General features: G+C 28.9%; 2 protein-coding genes across 2 annotated transcripts; both read left to right on the plus strand.

The window, feature by feature from the left end:
- Positions 1-215: 215 nt before the first annotated feature.
- LOC112736560 (uncharacterized) lies at positions 216-10390 on the plus strand. The gene is made up of 5 exons (XM_025786067.3): positions 216-455; positions 3626-4351; positions 5354-6127; positions 6858-7591; positions 9639-10390. The coding sequence occupies exons 1-3, from the start codon at positions 351-353 to the stop codon at positions 5696-5698; spliced, it is 1176 nt and encodes a 391-aa protein (XP_025641852.3). The 5' UTR covers positions 216-350; the 3' UTR covers positions 5699-6127; positions 6858-7591; positions 9639-10390.
- Positions 10391-13228: 2838 nt separating this feature from the next.
- LOC112736568 (uncharacterized) lies at positions 13229-15810 on the plus strand. Its single transcript, XM_025786079.3, has 3 exons — positions 13229-14170; positions 14491-15251; positions 15372-15810. Coding segments are annotated over exons 1-3 (1650 nt in total). The 5' UTR covers positions 13229-13282; the 3' UTR covers positions 15373-15810.
- The last annotated feature ends 1902 nt before the right edge of the window (positions 15811-17712 follow it).

Here is a 17712-nt window from a genome sequence, read left to right on the forward strand (position 1 = left end):
ATAAGAGAAAAACTCAAAGAATTACTTTTAGCCCACACTTTAAAACATTGCTAGCTAATTGCTAGCTAAAAATAATAAATTCTGCTAATTTTTTAACATTTTTTATGAATAAATGCATGATGATTGATTTTAGTGTACACGTTTATTTCAAAATATCTCTTTGATTTTTGGATCGAAATAAGTATTTTGTGTGTGTTGCTTCATAGGTTAAAATTTTCAAATTGGAGAAAATCGAGTTGTTGTCGATCCAAATCCACCAAATATGGATCGGCCAAAAGCCACCTTTTGCAGAATTGGTACACTTGGAAGTGAAGGGTTGTGGGAATTTGGAATTTTTATTATCATTATCTATGGCTAGAAATATGGTGAAACTACAAAGCCTTTCTATCACGGAATGTGACAAGATGAAACTCATTTTTTCAAAAGAGCAAGGTAGTACTGATGTTAAAAAGAAGGTACGTATAAGTTGATTGATGGTATAACACTATTACCTTAAATAATAACTCATTTTTATCCACTGAACACACATATGCGCAAGAATGGCTTTTCCTTTTTGTAACACGTACTAATTCTATTTAACTAGAATGAGACCGCGCAATGCGCGGACGGTAAATTAATTAATGATAGTATATAATAAATATTAAAAATAATTATATTTCGTAGAATTAAATTAAATATGACTAAATTAAAGTTAAATCTGAAAGGTGCTTTGTTTAAAATAATTTATAGTATAAAAAATTTGGATTTTAGAGTTTTACAAAGTGACATTTTTATTTGGTAGTTTAATTTTTGCATTTGTTTTAGTTGATGGATTTAGTCTTTTTATGTGGCGCTCGTCCTCCTTTTTCTTTATTGTTATTGTTAGAATTGTTGCTTTCTTCTTTCTGTCGAGATTATTGTGAATGCATGTTCTTTATGAATTGTTGAGTTACATGCACTTTCTATTAGGTTGTTTGTTCTATCTTTGCATGTATGTTTTTCTTTCAAAGATGTGTCTTGAATTTGTATGGTTTTATTTCTTCTTAATCTCTTGATGTACTTTTCCAATGACATTTACAATAAAAAGAACGAAAATGTGTAGATTTTTTTTAATAAGTTATTTTTAATAAGAATAATTAAAATAGTATAAAATGAAATTACCTGTTAGTATTTTTCTTTGACCCACCCTATCAGACAATGTCTCAAGTGATGCAAATTCAAAATAGTTTTAGAAAATGTTCAAAACTGGATCTTTAATTTCTTTCATAACAATTATGAATAAAAAGTTTGCTTTCATTATACTTTTAATTGGCCTATACAAATCATTTGTATTTTCTATTTTTAAATTTTTTATAGTATAGACTTTTCCTTCTCTGGCGTGTTAGTAAATCATAGTTCATAATTAGTTAAATAAGAATAATAAATAGCATATTAAAAGAAGTATAATTTTAACGATATTAAAATACAAGAGTAAAATATCGTTTTTATCCCAATGTTTGGGGTAAGTCCTAAAGTTGTCCCTAACGTTTAATCGTCCTATTTAAGTCCCTAACATTTCAAAACTGACTCAATGTTGTCCTGTCGTTAGGAATCCGTTAACAGAATTGACGGCAGGACAAAATTGAGACGATTTTGAAACGTTAGGGACTTAAATAGGACGAAAACGTTAGGGACAAAAATGATACATAAAAATTTTTAATTTTATCCTTCAATAATATCAATTTTTTACTATACATAGTATTCAATTATTTTTTAATAACATCTAAGTAAATTACACTTAATCATATTACTTTCATTTTAAATAAATTATTTTTTTTATAATTTTATTCTTAAATATTTTTAGTTATCATGAAATATTTATAGAATGACTAGTATATAAACTTGCAGAAAAGAAAAAAATAATATATATATATATATACAATAAAATATAAATTATACCTTTTGTCTCTAATGTATCAAAATTCTTTAAAATTATAAAAAAATAAAATTATTTAAAATGAAAATAATGTAATTAAGTGTAATTTATTTAGATGTAATTGAAAAATAATTAAATACTATGTACAGTAAAAAAATAATATTATTGAAAGATAAAATTAAATTAAAATTTATTTTTATGTATCGTTTTTGTCCCTAACGTTTTCGTCCTATTTAAGTCCCTAACGTTTCAAAATCATCTCAATTTTGTCCCGCCGTCAATTCTGTTAACGGATCCTTAACGGTAGGACAACATTGAGTCAATTTTAAAACGTTAGGGACTTAAATAGGACGATTGAAACGTTAGAGACAACTTTGGAACTTACCCCAAACGTTGAGGACAAAAACAATACTTTACTCAAAATACAATTATATATAAAGTATTATAAAATAATATAAAAAAAAATAATTAAAGTATTTTTTTCGTAAATTCAATTTAAAAATATAATAAATATGTTTCTTTTTGTACTTTTTCATCTAATATAATTATTTCTAAGCAAAGAGACTCTTCTTCATTTGTGGGTGTTAATGTTTCCTACAGATGAACCACGTGAACTTTGATAAACTAATTGTCTTTTTGTTTGGTAATATTGGCCAAAGAATGATGCTCCATTGAGTAAGTTTGAGATGTGTAGTTCGGAAATAAATTTTTTGTGCTAAATTTGATGTCATTTGAAGGAATAGTGATAAGAGACTTATATAAGTAGTTCAAATAGTATGAAATTTGAATATTTGTAACGTAAAATTTATTATGATTAATATTATGATTACATTTGTAATATGAATGTTTATTATATTTAATAAGTTATTTATAGAAATTAATAAATTAATTATTGGAGTTATAAATTTATTGTATTGTTTATAACAATGAAATATAATAAATATATGGATATGGATTCAATGTCTTTGTAGGTTACAAATTTGATTATAAATTTTTGTGTTTTCTTTGATTTAGAAATAATAGTTAATTTGGTAAAAACTAAGTGGTTGATTCTAATATTTTGCCAAGTAAGCGATATTGCTGACATGGCATTAGTAGAAAGAAAAAGATGTTTTAAAAGTAATGTGGGTAAACTTATGTATCTACTTTTATATATTAAGAATAGATTTTTATCCAACTATACTAGGTTTATACCAAAATCAGTCACCAATATAAATTATACATAAAATACAAAATACATATTAAAAATAACTTAACATATACATGTATTTATATATAAATATACCGATAAATGATTTGGTATACACTTAACATTTTTAATTTTGATATGTAATATTGTATAATATGATTGTTTATATAATTTTGGAGTAGAAAACTTGAATTCCATAAAATATTAAAATAAATTTTATTTGAATGATAAAAAATGACAAAATATATGATTTAACAGATTATTTTATTTTAAAATTGTCAAATTAAAATAAGTATAACAGTAGACAAATTAAAATGCTAGCAATTTACGGACATAAATTAGTTAAAAACCAATTTTATATGAATATCTTTATTGGAAAATGCATACATTTGTATCATCTGTTTTTATATGTAATTTGCTAAAGGAAAAGTATGTAACTTGATGTAGGGTCCAACAATTTACTACAAGAAAAGTATGTAATTGGCTTGGCTTATATGGCCATTGGTTTAATTGTTGTTCCTTCTTGTTGTGAACTAAAACAGGAAAGAATCTTTCCGAATTTGAAGAATATCAAAGTGAGTAACATGAAGAGTTTGAGTGAGATATGTGACTTTGAATTCCCCGTAAATTCCTTTGTCAAGTTGGAGACTGCAGTTATTGATAAGTGTGATAAATTGAATCATGTTTTTACTCATGACATGGTGGGAATTGAACATCTATGCAGCTTAAGAGTTACTAATTGCAAGCCAATAAAAGCTATATTTAACCTGGATGGGAGAAGTAAGCTTTCTGGTACTAGTAGGTATGCAATAATCAAATTGCAAGATGTTCATTTACAAGCACTTCCAAAATTGGAGCATTTGTTTAACCGGAAGAAAGATCATCCAGAAGGGAACTTTGGCTTGAAAAATCTACAAAAGATATGGGTTCAAGAATGTGGCAAGTTGGAAAACATATTTTCTGTTCCTATAGCCAAGACTTCTGAAAATCTTGAATATCTTGTGGTCTCAGATTGTTCTCAATTGAGGGAAATTGTAGCTGACGAAGAAGTTGCCAATAACCCAAGTGATCTTCTCATTAAGTTCACCAAATTGGCAACAATCAAATTTTTGAGACTACCAAAATTGAAGAGGTTCTGCCGAAGAGATTATGACTTAGAGTTGCCAGCATTGAATGACTTGTCTATTGAACTTTGTGACAAGTTGGAACCACATTTCAAACGAGACACCACAGGTGCACAAAGAAAGCCTATGTATTTTTTTGAAGAGGTAAGATAATGCCTTTAAGCACTTGACTATTATTTCTACTACGACTAAATTCCTAAAGTGACATCTAAAATTCATGCCATGCACTGGTTTTGTCTATGAGGTTTCAATTATACTATTGTCATTCTTGAAATTGACCTTCGGACATCAAAGTGGTTCTTCGACTCATTTCTAACGGTGACTTAGTAAACAAAATGATGAGTTGACACTCTTAGCACGCTAGACAATGATAAAATGAAGTTGTTTGCTTTTGGCGGCTAATTAAAATAGAAACATCGTTTTGATAGTTGTGAATATATAAAACGGTTTGCACATACACTTTGATTGGACCTAAAAAACAAACGATGCCATTTCACTATTTTCCATCGGAACAAGAGTGTTAGCTTATCACTTCGTTTGCTGAGTCAATGCTAGAAAAAAGTCGAAGAACCATTATGATACCTGAAGCTCAATCTTAAGAACAACAATAGTATAATTAAAATTTTAGAGACCAAATTGATGCACGTCAAGAACTTCAAGAACCACTACAGAAATTTAGTCTTTCTACTACATAGAAAACTATAGCAAATACGATTTATACAGAAGATAAATGAATAGATAGTGATAAATATAACTTGTACTTTACTCTACCTTAAGGTAGTGTTTGTTTATGGCACATTTTAAAAAGTATAATAATAATAAAAAATTTATACTTTTGATATATTCAATATATTGAAAAGTTAACAAATTAAATTTTGTAATAATTTTTATAAAATATTTTTTTTATGATATGCCCTTTTGGTTATAAGTTAGCAAAACCCAAACTTTAATAATATTTAAAAAAAATATTTTATTTAACTTTTTAAATTCTAAATTTATCCCTCAATCTTTATATTTATCTTAAACCAAATATAATACTTAGATATAACTCAGCCTAATATATTTTATACCAAACACAATACTGTCTCTCAATCTCAATCTCCCTAACCAACGCAGCCTTATTTCTTTTGTTATTTATCTGTATAGGCGCTCAATGAATTGAAGTCCTTGCAAATTGGCTCATGGCATGCAAAGTTGTTAAGCAACTATGATTCCCGAATGGACAAATTAGAAGAGCTTCATTTATCTGGATTGAAGAATACTAATATTCTATATGTTTTCCTTCATAACAATCCTAATCTGATCAGCCTTTGGTTGAGTGATTGTTCTTTTCAACAATTGGTGCCTCTCGAAAGGCTTCCCAATATTGAAAGACTAGGGGTTGTTCCAAAGCTGAAAAGCTTGAATTTAATTGATTTACCAAATCTTAAGGAGATCGGCTTTGAACGAGATGCAATTCTTCAAATGATTGTCCACTTTTGGAGACTCTAGCACCTTCCTCTGTATTTCTCGCTCACTTGACAAAGCTGGAAGTAGTTGGCTGTAAAGGACTAAAATATTTAATGTCACCATCTATGGCAAGAGCACTGAGTCAACTCAACACCATGAAGGTAATCAACTGCAAATCTTTAATGGAAATTGTATCAGATGAAGGACAAGAACTTTAAACAATTGACAACCCTTGAGCTTGTGGCATTGAAGAACCTACAAAGTTTTTGTAGTTTCAACAAGTGTTCCTTTCAGTTCCCATCATTAGAGAAATTCGTGGTGAATGTGTGTCCCAAATTAGAAAATTTCTCTCAAGGAGTCAGTAACATGCCAATGCTGCAAAAGGTGTATGTTGCACATGAAAAAGAGCAGATGAGATGGCATTGGAAGGGGAATTTACAAGATACGATGCAGTATATATTCAAACACAAGGTACATGCATAATCTTTCCTTTGATGGTTTTCTCTTCTTTCTCTTTTTTAATTTAAAGGTTAAAAATGAATAAATCAAATTATATTTTACTTAATAAGATTTTGTTTAAAATAAGGTAAAAATGTACATGCAAGTGTCTTAATGTAAAATTTATAACTGAAAAATGAGAATTGTTAGATTATTTGACATTGCCTTATGGTACACAAAGTAGGAAAAGAATAATTAGAACGGGAAACATTATTGTGAACTTCATGCCGTCTATGAAATTATATATATGTCATCCATCTTCAGCTTCAGCGAGTGGATTATTGGAAGAATATATCATATTATTAATAACAAATATGGCCTCCTAGACTTTTCCTTTTTAAAATATTATATACACACTAAAAATAATTAGTTATTAAATCAGTTACTATAATTTTGTAGATAAATATATATTATTTAAATTATTTTTAGTATATATTTTATATAAATGACTAATTTAATAATTGGCTTTTTATGTAAATCTAAAATGGTTGAATTTATTTAGCGTGATTATTGAGTTCATAACAGGAGTTGGTTTTCTGTATGTCTTTAAAGTCTCTCACTCTCTTATATAGAAAGATATCTGGAACCTTCTCTTAGATATCCTCAAAGAATAATTTCTAATTTTATTACTTTTGGTTAAAAAAAGAGCATTGGGCTATAAATAAACATATTACTAAGCTGATCATAACTTATATGTTCACAGAAGTTTTACGAGTGCATGGACGAATTAAGAGTGACTGATAAACATGATTATCGAACAATCTCGAAAATCAGCGAAGGTCTACAAGAAGATTGGTTTAACAATTTGAAAACCTTGAAGCTGCTGCAGTGTTGTGGCTCCAAGCCATATGCAATTCCATCCAATGTTCTTCTTTCTTTGAAGATCTTAGAAGAATTGGAAGTAGAAAAGTGTTCCAAGATAATAAGCATTTTTGAAGTGGATAACTCTAAGATCAAGGAAACATCATTCCAGCTGAAGAAACTAACTTTAAAATCGCTATCAAAAGTGACGCATGTGTGGCAACATAACAAACAGGGAATCCTCGGCTTTCAAGATCTGCAACAAGTGAGAATCTTTATGTGTAACAAATTGAAAACCGTGTTTCCAGTAGCATTGGCCAGAAATCTTAAAAAGCTAGAGAAACTCAATGTACTAGTATGCACAAATTTGCTGGAAATCGTTCGAAAGGAAGAGGAAGCAATTGAAATAACAGAAAATTTTTTGTTCCCTGTTTAACCCAACTGTTACTGGGCATGTTGTCACGACTTACTCACTTTTGCTCTGGAAAATTCACTGTGGTGTGCCCCGAGTTAAATGAGTTAAGAGTGCTTGGCTGTAGCGATGAGTTGGAGCTATTTTAGAGTCATCAACAACGTCTCGAGGATCAAAGCAGTACCTCAATTATTAGCAGGCAACCCGTTTTCACCAATAAAGAGGTAACAAATACTCTTTTTCATTTTCAATTTTTCCATGAAGAAAAAGTTTAAGGGACCAATTACAGTATAAGCTAACTAAACCAACTCTATTTATTTCTGATTTTGAAGTTAAAAATTTTAGGATAGTGGAAATTTTTTGTTGTTGTTTCTGTAATGAATTTATTTTTTAACTAATTGATTACAGTTGGCTTTATCCCTAGTTGATTTTCTGTGGAACCGACCATGAGAATTGCATAATAATTTAGATTTTGTTAGGACATTAATTTGTTAAGATACTAAAGAATACAAAAAAGTTAATAACTTTAGAAAGTATGAACTTACAAGTCTCGCTAGGGAGACAATGAGATATCTATACAATATATACAATGGACTGTTTATTTGGTCCATACTTTTCCTGAACTTATTATTTGTATTTAACGTTGGAGTTTTTGCAAGTTAAAACTACAGTGATTCTTGATATTCATTTTTTGCACCAAAAAGATTTTCGAGAAATTAATTACACTATAAATATTTTTGAAATTAAAAAAATTACATCATATTAATCTTCCATCTCCTTTTCGTCAATTTCCTCTTGACTTCGTAACTCGTAAGTGACCTGAGACATAACTGATTAACGGTCATTTTGGACTAGACAAAATAACTACGCGTTAATTTTAGCACTAAATACTTGATGAAATGATGTCATTTAACCTTAATAAAACATAAGGCGTTGCCACCTCCAATGTTTTGAACACTTCTTCGTCTTCTTCGCTCAAACTCTTTGCATTTAAAATTTCTTCCTCTATGACTAGAAGATAAGATTTGTTTGCTGAAGCAGTTAGAACTTTTGAAAAATTTTGATACCATAGAATGTATTGTAGTTCATAAATTTTGGAGGAAGGAGAAAGGTTGTTTCACCAAAACCGAGGCACTGAGAGATAAGTGTGGAAGAGCAAATATTTTTCATCCTAATACTTGGATTATAAATTTCTAGGTCGTTAATTCATCTCCAACTTTTCAATCCTCAAGAAAACAATTCACCCTCACTTGTTCATTGTTGTTTGTAGCATCTGCTCTTCCATTTATTTCTTTTTGTACATTATCAGTCTTAGACAAATAACTCACACCATTTTTTTTCACTAGTCTGCAACAAGTATAGTTACACTTTAACATTAGCAATTAATAAAATAAAAGAAATTAACAATTTTTTTTTCAAACACCCACATTGTAATTGGAACATTCGAAGAAAGGTTAGGATGAGAAATAAAGAAAATCTTAGATACTATTTTAGAATTTAACTCTAATTTTGTTATGTTAACAAGTGTTTATAAGTATTTATTAAGGACTTAAGGTGTTTTGTTAGAGATATTATTAAGGTGTTTATTATAAAATAGTTGTATCGAAAATATAAATTCATATTTTATATAATCTTAACAGGTATTTAAATTTCCAATTATTATCAAGACCTTTAATATTATTGAAAATTTTAAAAATTACTCTTTTATAACATTCTTTTTTTAATACTCTTAACAAATGTGTTTAACAAAATCAAAATGTAATCATTTTTAAAAATTTACTATATAATAAGGTGAATAATTCCTTCATTTTAATTAATTGTTAACACTGAATGTTCAGTTAAATTAAGAATATGATTAAATTACATCGGAATTATAAATTTTGAAAATTAATTCATAAAACTGTTCTTAATACCAATAAAAAATTCTATATATTCATATATTATGTCAGTGTCATAATTTTTTTTTCTTCATTATATCTGTGTATTTTTTACAGTAATGCTACTCAACCATCAAAGTATCATCTAAATAGTCTATAAATCTAATAATTTAACTAAATTTAAAAGAAGAAGTATAGGGAGACAATGAGTTTAGCGAACAATACACTTATGCATACAGTAATCTCCTTTCTCCACTTGTGATTTCCGTAATTTTTGTAGAGGTGTAGTGTGTTTTTATTTTATTGGGTCAATTTTAAAATCCATTGTTTACATTATTTACGAAAGTCATTGTCTCTCTAACAAAATCGAATTTAAAATTGTTTCCTTTAACAGGCTATTTCCAACGTGAAGACGTTGTACCTCAACCAAAATCAGATTTTGGCATTAAGCTCATGGTTGGCACAGTCTGTGAATCAAGGCCTTCAGTATTTAATTGAACTTGGAGTTGTTAACTTTGCTGAAGTGAAGAACAATGACGATGGAGAGAACTCTGCTTTACTATTAGAGATACTTGACAAGACACCAAATTTAGAGAGATTTGAAATACGTAACCATCATTTTAAATCCATCAATATTCCAGAAGAAGCAGGTAAGAGGATGCTTGGCTTGAAAGAATTGAGCTTGCTCTCACTTTCTGAGCTGAACGCCATTAGTGGGGTAGAGTACTTGTTAAATCTGCAGCTGTTAAAAGTTTCTGGATGTCCAAAATTGACAACATTAGGACAAACTTGCTCCAATCTGAAAGAATTGGATATATCGATTTGTCATAGATTGGAGTGTTTATTCACATCCTTAGCTGCAAAACTGCTAATACACCTTGAGGAGTTGAAAGTTTCGAGATGCGACTTATTGAAAGAAATAGTGGGAAAAGAACAGCAGAGTGATGAAACAGCTACAGCTTCCACGGCGACGAAAGACATTGAACTTAAGCGCCTTGAGAGGATAAAACTTCACTCTTTGAAAAATCTAGAATGCTTTTATTCTGGGAGTGCCATTTTGAAGTTACCCTCTTTAATTTGGGTGAATATAGAAGACTGTCCTGCGATGAAAAGTTTCTCTCAACAAGGAGCGGTACATGTGGAAGAACGTTCTAGACCAATTCAAACACGACACTTACTGACACTCGTTCCCACACACCTGTTTGTGTCCAACTGTGTCTTAATAAAAAAGAAAAAATTCTTTTCCGGACACCTTCGGACACACCTAAATACCATCACGTGTCAGCGTGTCCAGTCTTATTCTTAACATATATTCTTAAAATAAATTTAGACATATTATATATTATTATTATTAAAATAAAAAATATTTTAAATACTTGATATAATTAAAATAAGACATTAAAAATAATTAGAAAATTTAATTTATATTTTAATATCAATAAAATATCAAAATATCATTATGATTTATCTAAAAAATACTTTATATTTTATATGTATGTGTGTTCCCGTGTCATGTAAGATTTTAAAATTCGCGTGTCGGCGTATCCCGTGTGGCCGTGTCGTATCGTATCCGTGTCCGTGCATCATAAGTTATAACTTGAAAGGTACTTTCATTTTTTTTCAATTTTTTGAATTAGTACACATTAATTAAACAAATGTTAAGAATAATTCTTTTTGAATAAATTATTATTTTTATCTATAAATATTCAGAATATGAAAAACAATTTAAAAAAAAATAAAAAACTAGAATTATACTATAGAAGATATTCTAGTTGACAAAATTATCAAACTCCAAAAAATACAAAAAAAAAATTCTTAAATTATTCTCTAATATAATTTAATTCTAAACTCTAATACTACCTAATTCTCAATCCTCAACCATTTCTCACCTAAACAGCATAAGAAAAAACCTACTAACTAACCTACAGCCATCTCTATTGCTAAGTCACTCCAAGTCTCCAACCTCCAACCCTTCACTAATCACTATCATCCCACCAACATTTCTCCATCACTAAGCAGGCCCTTCGACTTCTGGTCTCCAATGTCACCACACACTTAAACTAGTACTACATCGGCTCGCATCTAGAGCCGTTAAAATATGCTAAATTTATCGGACTAGTCCGTTTGTTCATTTAAACGAGAAAATTTTGTCTTTAAATTTAAGTCTGTTTAAATTTCGGATTAAACAAACTAATCCAATGATTATTCTAAAAAAAAATAGTATAAACGGGTTAGTGTCATAAGCTAAAATTCCAACTTGTTAATTTTTTTTGTAATTTTCAAAAAAAAATTTAGCCAATATTTATTTTAATCCAATTTGAATACTCAACCCATCAACTAAAAAATATTATTTATTTAAAATTTTTTACCTAAAATGACATTTTTGTCAAAATATTTTTTAAAATATAAAATAAAAAAGAACATAAATAGACAGCTCCTTTTAACCTATTGGACTTGTCACAAATGGTCTGAAATAAAAAATTATAGTCCAAGCAAACTTATCCACAATTAGCATTACTTAAAAAAGAATGTTATAAAAGAGTAAATTAATAAGACATGGATATAAACAAAAAATTAATCCTACAACTAAATTTTTTTTTTTTAGTAATATTAATTGTTTTCTAAATTATTCAATTCATATTTTTTAAAACATAATTTACATGTATATAGATACTAGAAGCAATATTTAAAGTCAAAATAATAATACAAATATTAAAAAATATTGGAATCTCTTAAGAGAGTGATGATAAAGAGGATGAGTTATAAAATCAACATTGTAAAGCATTACATATTATAAGTTACTTAAAATAAAAAATAATAATTTTTTTTATAAAATTACTAGCAAAGATATTTAAAAAATAATTCACATTTTAAAAATAAAAATTAGAAGTAGTAATCGCTAACTTAAAAAGCTAACTTTTGAACCGAATCAAATAGATCAATTAATGTTATTATTTATTTTAATACTTATATTCTAATTCTTTTCAATAAAAATGCAATCTATTTGTACTTATCAAAATAGTTGATACTATAGATATATGAAGTTTCAATTTTTAAAATAGAAATTAATAAAAATACAACATGCTATGTGCATACACAAAAAATAATTACTTGCATAAGATATATAACGACTCACATTTTTTAAAATATAAATATAAATAAGTTATAATTTATTTTATAAATTGGAGTTCCTTATTATTAGAAATTATTTTATTATAAGTGATTGAAAGTAAAAATTTTCCGTTTTTTTAATTAATGTTTCGGTTCGTATTCGCGAAGGCTCAATATAACATAAACATAACATATAATTAAAGGAATAGATGTAAGTAGCGCTCGGACTTTTAGTACGATCATGAAATGCTAAAAATTATGGTGTTACAAAATACATATTAAAATATAAAATACACATTGAGAATGAAACAATACAAATATGTATCTGCAAATATATAATGACTAATTTTTTATGTATATATATCATTTTTAGTAAAGATAATCTTTTTATATTATATAAATAACTACAAAATTTTTAAATTTTTATAAATTTACAATGTATATTTTTATGTGATTAAATTTTTATTATTTCACAAAATAATTTTCTATTTATATTTATAATTATGTATTTAAAATTATTTGATAATATTTATTAATTGCTGTCATCATTTATTTGAGTTCGCATAACACACGGGTCTCATTCTAGTTATTTTTATTTTGCGAAATTATAAAATTGTTATCTATGTAAAATTGTTGATATGGCACAATCATATAAATCAATATGGTATAAGTTTATTCTATAATAAATTTGTATCAAATTTTATATAATAAAAATAGATAAATAGATTCTTTGAAAATTTGAAAGGATTTAATTTTCTAACTACAAAATTTTCTACATTTAACATCTTAAACAAGTATTTTTAGCTGAATGCAATATCTTTGTTTATTCCGTTACCCTTATATTTATTTCTCTGATATAATGACACTCAGAAACATCTTGTTCTTGGCGATGATCACCCAGAGCTGGAAGTTTTATGGCTTGGTAAAATGCGTATGCCAGAGGGCTACTACTCTGGTTTCAATTTGAAACGTTTGGTGGTGGAAGGATGTGAATTCTTAACAAGTGCAATACTTTCATCTCATTTACTTCCTTTCCTTAATAATTTGGAAGAGTTGGAGGTGAGGGGATGCAATTCTGTTGAGGCAATATTTGAAGTAAAAGATACATCAAACATGATTGTTATTCCTTTGAAGACAATGATTTTGGAGAACCTTCCAACTCTGAGGCATGTTTGGAACAAGGATCCTGAAGGAAAACTCAGTCTTCCTGATATGGAGAAGGTTACTGTTGATAAATGTACGAGGATAAAATTCTTGCTCCCAGAGTCAGTTGCCAAGGGTAATATTCAAAGGTTAGAAGTGAAGAATTGTGCTGAGTTAGTTGAAATTGTTACAGGAAATGAAGTAGCCAAAGAAGAAGATGCAAACAAACAGGTTAATATCTTCCCTAAGCTATCCTGTCTGAATCTGTGCAATTTGCCAAATCTGAGCTACATCTGGAAAATTGGGAACAAGGATCTTAAAGGAAGTCTCAGCCTTCCAAACTTGAAGGAAGTCACTGTTATTGAATGTGAAAGCATAAAGAATTTGCTCCCAACATCACTTGCCATGGGTAGCATACAAAAATTAGATGTGAGGAACTGTGTGGAGTTGGTTGAAATTGTTGCAAAAGATGAAGCAGCCACCAAAAAAACAAATAAAGAGCTTACTATGTTCTCTATGTTAATGTCCTTGACTCTGAGGAATTTGCCAAATCTTACACACATTTATGTTGGGAAGCGAATTCTAAATTGGCCGGAGTTAAGAGAGTTGGATATTTATCATTGTAAATTGCTAAAGAATTTTGCACCTGATAGTATTCATTCAGCTGGGAAGGTATGAAAGCTCCTGTCTTGACAGTATTCATAAATTTTCTAGTCAAGTTGATTATATGCTTATTTCTCATAGAGTACATAGTTTTGAATAGACTTCAACCTTTTTATGAGTAATGCTAGATGACCAATTTTTTTTCCGTCAATATCAGTCAACTTTTTTAAAATGATTTTGTTTATCCAAAATTCTAGACCCTAAATTCTAAATTATAAACCTAAACACTAAAATTGGCTAACTTAAAAAGTTGGTTTGCTATTATTCCTCTTATTTAATTTATCATATATAAGCATAGTCCTATTTTGAATTTAATTTGAATCCTACAGGTTGTTTCCCCTGGCTTAGAGCAACTGTCACTGGACAAGGAAGGTATCATGATGATTGAGCAAGGACTATCTAATTTGGACCTCCAAAACATAAGATGTCTCACACTGCAGGGCTTTAATGATATTGATGAGTCAGATGCATTTCCCTTTGATTTCTTTTCAAAGGTGCCACTGCCCAGAATTGAGATGCTTGCGGTGGCCAATAGTGCTTTCAAAGAGATATTCTCCTCAAAACTTGCTGACACAGAAAGCTATGCTAAGATCCTTTCACAGCTTAAAAAGTTGGAGCTCAGGAATCTACAGAAACTTGAATCCACTGGGTTAGATCTTTTGCACACGTGGGTGGCCTCCTCTAATCTGACATGGCTGAAAGTAGAGTGTTGTGCAAGTTTTAAGTATTTGTTCACGTCTTCAACCGCCAAATGTCTTGTTCAACTGCAACATTTGCATGTATCCAACTGTGAAGCACTTGAAAGTGTAATAGTGGCTTATCAACCGGATGATGATGAGGTCATCACATTCGAAGGGCTCAAGGAACTGTCTCTTAGCAAGTTACCGAAACTCGAGAGCTTCTACAATGGAAAGTCAACCTTGAATTTTGCAGGGCATGCCCAAGTTTCAATCAGTCAATGCAAGAGCATGAAAACTTTCTCACATGGTGACGTGAAAGCTCCCGACTCATGGATTGTGGAGATAGACGGAGTTCGTTTCTCGGAAGATAATCCAAATGCTATAGTCAAATCAAACTTTGGGAAAATTTAGTAAGTTTGGGCAGCAATCATTCAAATCAAACTTTGGAGAATTTCGCTTCTCTCAATCTTAACAATATTTTTACTTTTAGCCAATATTAACATAATTCTTTATGAAATTTTATTTTCAAGGGTCTCTAGGACACCAAATGCAACATGAGGATATAAGTGGATTCCATCTTGGCAACGAATATTCAGGAGAAAAAAGAAAAGGATATTTTTCTTTTTCTTTTCTGCTTGTGTTGTGTGCTTTATATGAATAAGTTCTCTGTATTACTATGCAGAAAGAAGTGTAGAACACCTTTTAAGTGGAATAGCTCTAAGTGTGGTTTAGGAATAAAATTATATCTTGTATTTTTATACAAGATGTAATTGTAAGTGTGTGCTGTGTGGTTTTTATTTTTAAGTTATTGAAAGCACTAGCGCATCTTTACTTATGAAAGTGTACTGTAATAATTTTACATGATTGAAGGAGTGTGGTTTGTGTGAAAAATTGTGAAAGATTATTGTAAGAAAAGAGTTGATAATGGCAAGTAGATACAGTTCTACATAAGACCAATTTCATGCACAAGGTTGACCCTATATTTGTATTAAATTTAATTATTTTGTTGGTTTCTATAATTTCATTAAATTTACAATTAAATCTTTATATTTTTTTTCAATTAAGTTTTTATATTATTTTTTATTTTATAATTAGGTCATTTTTGTATTATAAATATTAAAATTAACGGAATATTTTTTTTAAAAAATATTTGGTCAAAGATTTATTTAACAGAATAATTAAACTTTATAATTCAAGGTGTGCATGACTTTTAAGCTACAAGCTTCGTAAAGTGTGGTTCTATGATAAACCATGTCTTGTATATTTTTCTTTATTTCAAAAGTTGTTTCTTTGCTTAGGTTCCCAATTCTTAGAAGACTTTTGCATCGATTTGAAAATTGCAAAAATGTGATTGATGGATCATGATTTAAAATTGGTATATATTTTTCAAGATATGAATTTACTCGGTTAATTAGTATTTATTATATCCTTCATTTTAGAAATAGCATCTTGATTCGGATGGGTTTTGTGGAAAATAGATTAAGTGAAAAATAATAGTTAAAGTGAGAGATTAGGAGTAAGTAAACTTGTGAAGAAGACACTTCTGTTAATGGCAAATAAACAATACAAGAACTAATAGTGAGGAAGAGAGGTGGAGAACAAGTGTTGAGACCTCCACTAATGTCACAAGAAGATGAATGAGCTTTGTTTAAAGTGGATAGGAATGGTTTACAGAGAAGAGAAGCTCTCAGAAGAGGATGAAGGTGAAGGTGAAAGTAAAGGATGAAAAGGGTTTCATGATCCGTGAAGAAGAAGATGATCAAGGTGAAAGTGAAAAGTGAGAGTGAAGGATGAAGGATGAAGGATGAAGGATGAAGGATGCTTTACAGAGGTGGCTTGAGGTCCTTTTTATAGTGTAAAACCATGATGAAGAGGGCACCCCTTGGCCAATGATTTTAGTCTGACATTTGGTTTACTGCTCTTTCCAAAATATCTTTAGGTATTTGGGATCACCTCAAGTCTTGTCAACTGAAAAGGAGTATGAAGTTGATTCCCACACGTTAAGTTAAAGCTCCTGACATGTGACATTAGTGAAGGAACATCTAGTTTGGTTTTCTTTCAACTAGATGACACATTTACACTCCAAATCCAACCAATCCACTTCCACCAATATAGTTTCCACCGAAGAGAAATTCAACTTCTTAAGGTGTTATTTTGGGTTCCATCCTTTTAGCCCAATACCTTTAGGAGGAACTTAACTCTTTTTTGACCATGTTTGTAGGTCATTATAAAAATAATTATGTACAAAAAATGTTTATATTTTTAGTACACAATCATAAGCCCCCATACAGTCTTTGAGGGTACAAAGTATTCCCTCAAGCTGCATTAAACTTTTTTGTACTCAACAGAACAAGAATAATAATTAATTTTTTTTAAGAAGCTAACATATCATAACTCTAAAGAATCAAATCTCCCCTCTTTTATTTTTTTTTTTTATCATAATGAGATATGTATTTGTAAATATTCAGATATAAATATTTCTGTATAATATGAATATAATTATAAATTATGTACTCATAAAAAAATGAATAAAAGAATGTTATTGTGCAAATATTTTAAATATTAATAAAATAAATAAATAAATAAATAAGATTAGTAAATGAATATATTCATAATTTATTTGTATGTATGTATTTATTTTTAAAAGTAGTGTATGTATATATACATAATATTATTATTAAAACATATATATATATATATATAAATTTTATGAAAAAAGAGGGTTGATTTGATTTAATATAATAATTTAATATATAAGGAAATAAAAAGGGAAAAAACTCTTAGCCTTTTAATTGGACGCATTTTAAATTTCAATACCTGGATTTGGAGAGACACATAAGAAGGTGAGAACACCTGGGAAGATAGGGGAGA

Source organism: Arachis hypogaea, chromosome 2, assembly GCF_003086295.3.
Source record: "Arachis hypogaea cultivar Tifrunner chromosome 2, arahy.Tifrunner.gnm2.J5K5, whole genome shotgun sequence".
In the NCBI taxonomy this organism is placed as follows: domain Eukaryota; kingdom Viridiplantae; phylum Streptophyta; class Magnoliopsida; order Fabales; family Fabaceae; genus Arachis; species Arachis hypogaea.